Raw genomic sequence first — 3,338 nt, forward strand, 5'->3', positions numbered from 1 at the left:
CCCCCCGCCCCACGAGCAGCCAGCCTGGCCGTCCCCAAAACTGCCTCTCCCAAGTGTAGGGAGGGGCTCCTCTGCTTCCAGAAGCTCCGCTGCCTTTGCAGAATAAATACACGGGGGTGACCAGACCCGGCAGCCACCAAACGCCACGCAAGGGGCGGCAAACGGGAGGAGGAAGGTGCCACCTCGAGGGTGCCCAGACCAAGCTACAAGAACCTGGGCAGGCTGGGGGGGATGCTCCTCACAAGGAGGGATCCTGGGCCAGCACCAGAGCAGCAGGCAGGAGCACCGGCAGCAGCCTGCCTAGGACACACGCTCCCAAGTGTCTCTGGCACCTCAAGGCTTCCCTGTGCCACCTGCAGTGACAAGCGAGCCCCAGAGAGCGATGGCAGAGCAGGGAGGAAGCCGGTACCTGGATGAGGTTGGGGTAGAGCCCAGCCATGAGGACGCCCTTGACCAGTTCCTCCTCTTCGCTGTACTGGTTACACACAGACGAGGGCATGGTACAGTCAGACGGGGACGACACCAGGAAGGCTTCGTAGAGGTTCTCAGAGAACTGCTTGACAAGGCCTGGAGGGAGGAGACAGCCCCAGGGGACACGATTCACTCTCTCCTTCACCCCACTGACTCCAATAACCTCAGCAGAGCAGCACCAGAGCTCTGAAGGCTCAGCCTCAGCGCTAGGACAGACCTGTCCTGCCCACAGCCTCCCTGGCACCCAGGGCTACGCCTGTGCCCACGAGTGCCAAAACCAGAACCTGCGCCCACTCCAGCTGTCACCCACCCAGGCTGCCCCATTTCTGCCCCGTGTTCTTCACCAGCGCTTCACCCTTTCAGGGTTCGGCGGGGAGAAGCAGCAGGCCCCTGGGACTCACCGTTGATGAAGCGAAGGCTGGGGCCGTACAGGTAGTAGTCCTGCAGGTAGTTATCCCTGGCACGGCTGTCTCTGCGTCTCAGCACCTCCTCCCAGCCTGCCACAGCTCTGACAAATGCCAGGTGATCGCTCCCGCTCTCCCGGCTCAGAACAGCCTTGGCCTAGGAGACAGACACGTGTTGGCCAAGTGGCAGCCCCTTCCTCACCCGCTTTCTGCCTCCCTTGAGGAGGGGCTGCTCACCTTGTCCACCTCCGCACGGTTTTGCAGGCTGCTGCTGAAGGGGTCTCGGGTGAGGCAGGAAACGATGACAAGCAGAGGGTGGAGGCAACGGTAGATGGACGCCAAGACAATGGCCTTGGCCAGCCGAGGATCCGTGGAGATCTGGGCAAGGCGTTTGCCCAAAGTGGTGAGAGCTTCTCGCTGGTCCAGCACTCCTGCAACACAGCCGCCCACGAGGGCATGTCCATCAACTCCCAGTGGGACCAAAGTGGTGGCCAGTGGCTTTGGGGAGCTGCCAGAACCCATCTACCAGGCTTGGAAAATCTGGTGTAACCTCCAGAAGAGGCACACGGCATGGTGCCTGCGATAAGCACCCAGAACCTCCCAGGTCTAACTGCCCTGAGGCCAGAGGAAAGGCTGTGACAGCCAGACAACAATCGACAAGACCCCTGCTATGAACTCCAGAGCACAACTTCCCTTCTTTCTCTGTCATCCCCATTTTTTAATTTTTTTTTTTTTAAACTCTAGGAAGTTCTCCCCACATTTTGAGCAAAGCAGTGTGGGAAATAAACCAGCACCACAGCGTGGGTGGTTTGGGAAGTGCCTATCAGCTGCCATCCCTATCTAGGGACAATCCTGTCCCGTCTGTCCCACGAGATCCATGTTTCCATCACACCCACACCAGGACACAGCACGAGCTCACCAATCTCCTGCAGCAAGATCACTGCTTCATCCACAGCTTTGATGTCCGGGCTGTCCAGAGCCTTGGAGAGAAATTCAACTGCCTGCAACACAGCAGGAGGGGAAAAAAAAAAAAAAAAAAAAAAAAAAAGGGCTTGTTTCCCATGCAGGAGTGTGGGAGAGCCCTTGGGAGCCCACTGCCCTGCCCCAGGGCCCCAGACTGTAACATGGTTCCGCCTCCCTTTGCCTACAGGGATATGAGCTCAGCCCTCTCTGCTCTTGCAGAGTCTTTTAGACATATACTCTGTAATCTATGTAATCTATACATTTCCTGGTCTTAACTTCCCTAGACAGCCCTGCACTTAGGAAAGCAAGAACTGAAGTCATCAGCATCTTGGGCTTTTCCTACTCATGTTTGCAGTCAAATCACATCTCCTGCAGTCTTGGACACATGCACTGTGCTTACCGTCTTCTCTGGCATGTGGATCTTGGCCTGAACCACCAGGTTCTCCAGTGGGGTGCGTAGGATCTCCGGAACCTGGTAAGTTGGCATCTTGTCGAGGCGGCTGCGAGGGAAGAGGTGATAGGCAAATCCCGACTGACAGCGGCCAGCCCGCCCTCGCCTCTGCACCACGTTGGACTTGGACACCCACACCGTCTCCAGGCAGGACACCTAGGAGAAGAAAGATTAGGCATGAATGCTCTCACAGCTCTCTGTCTTGTTCAAACGCTGCCTTCCATCCAGTCCGCCGCCCTCCAGGACTCCTCACGACAATCAACCATCCTTCTGAAGGGCAGGGGAAGCCTTTCCTGCTCTCCTGCACCTTGCAATGCTGGTCTCTAGCAGGCAGCAGCAGGAAGGCCTGAGCTGCTCGGTGCAGGGATGAGACCCTGATGCCATCTGCTGGACACCTGCCTTGGCTCCATGTCACAACACTATGTCAGGACATAGCATTCCCCAGAGGCTCATCATGCTGCCCTGCTGGGAGCTGCCAGCGGAGCGTGGTCCCTGCCTCCCCCATGCCAGTCCTGCTGTGTGCTAGCACAGGCGCTGCAGGGCCCGCATTGTGGGATAAACCAGGTTAAAACTGGGCAAGTATCAGAGGGTTGGTTTTAAACCAGAGCTGGTCCAAGGTGTGAATCGCCACCTGGCCCTGGGAGACGTTCTGGCACAGGGAGGGGGGAAGGGGCAGCAGCACAGAGACAGAATCTTTTCTTCCAAAGCAACAGGAGCACAGCTGCCTTCGTGTTGTTAGGAAAGTGTACGCACAAGAGCCTTTGTGGGGCCCAACACAACCAGCAACATGGCCCGAGAGCAGCGTAATCCACCTCCCTGAAAGCTGACCAACAAGCTAAGGCACTGGAGTCACGATAGCACCAAACAAACACCAGCAGTGCCTAGGTCAGAGCTGCCCTGCTTCGGCTAGACAGAAAGAGGTTTACGAGGAAATCACAAAAAAAGGCAGAAAGCAAATGGAAAAGGTAAAGATGGTGTAACAGAGAGTTGGGAAGGGATAGGATTTGCCTTAAATTTCTCTGAAGACACCAGACTTTTGCCTATTCAGC

The 3,338-nt window shown here is 56.7% G+C and overlaps 1 protein-coding gene across 1 annotated transcript in view; it reads right to left on the minus strand.

The window, feature by feature from the left end:
- DHX30 (DEAH (Asp-Glu-Ala-His) box helicase 30) overlaps nucleotides 1-3,338 on the minus strand; it is a 17,568-nt gene that overhangs the window by 1,225 nt on the left and 13,005 nt on the right. The window contains 6 exon segments of the mRNA XM_010083393.1: nucleotides 148-203; nucleotides 410-567; nucleotides 873-1,032; nucleotides 1,113-1,306; nucleotides 1,795-1,876; nucleotides 2,239-2,445. Coding sequence (XP_010081695.1) covers nucleotides 148-203; nucleotides 410-567; nucleotides 873-1,032; nucleotides 1,113-1,306; nucleotides 1,795-1,876; nucleotides 2,239-2,445 — 857 coding nt within the window.

The sequence above is a fragment of the Pterocles gutturalis genome, unplaced genomic scaffold, assembly GCF_000699245.1.
Source record: "Pterocles gutturalis isolate BGI_N339 unplaced genomic scaffold, ASM69924v1 scaffold39850, whole genome shotgun sequence".
Classification (NCBI taxonomy): Eukaryota; Metazoa; Chordata; class Aves; order Pterocliformes; family Pteroclidae; genus Pterocles; species Pterocles gutturalis.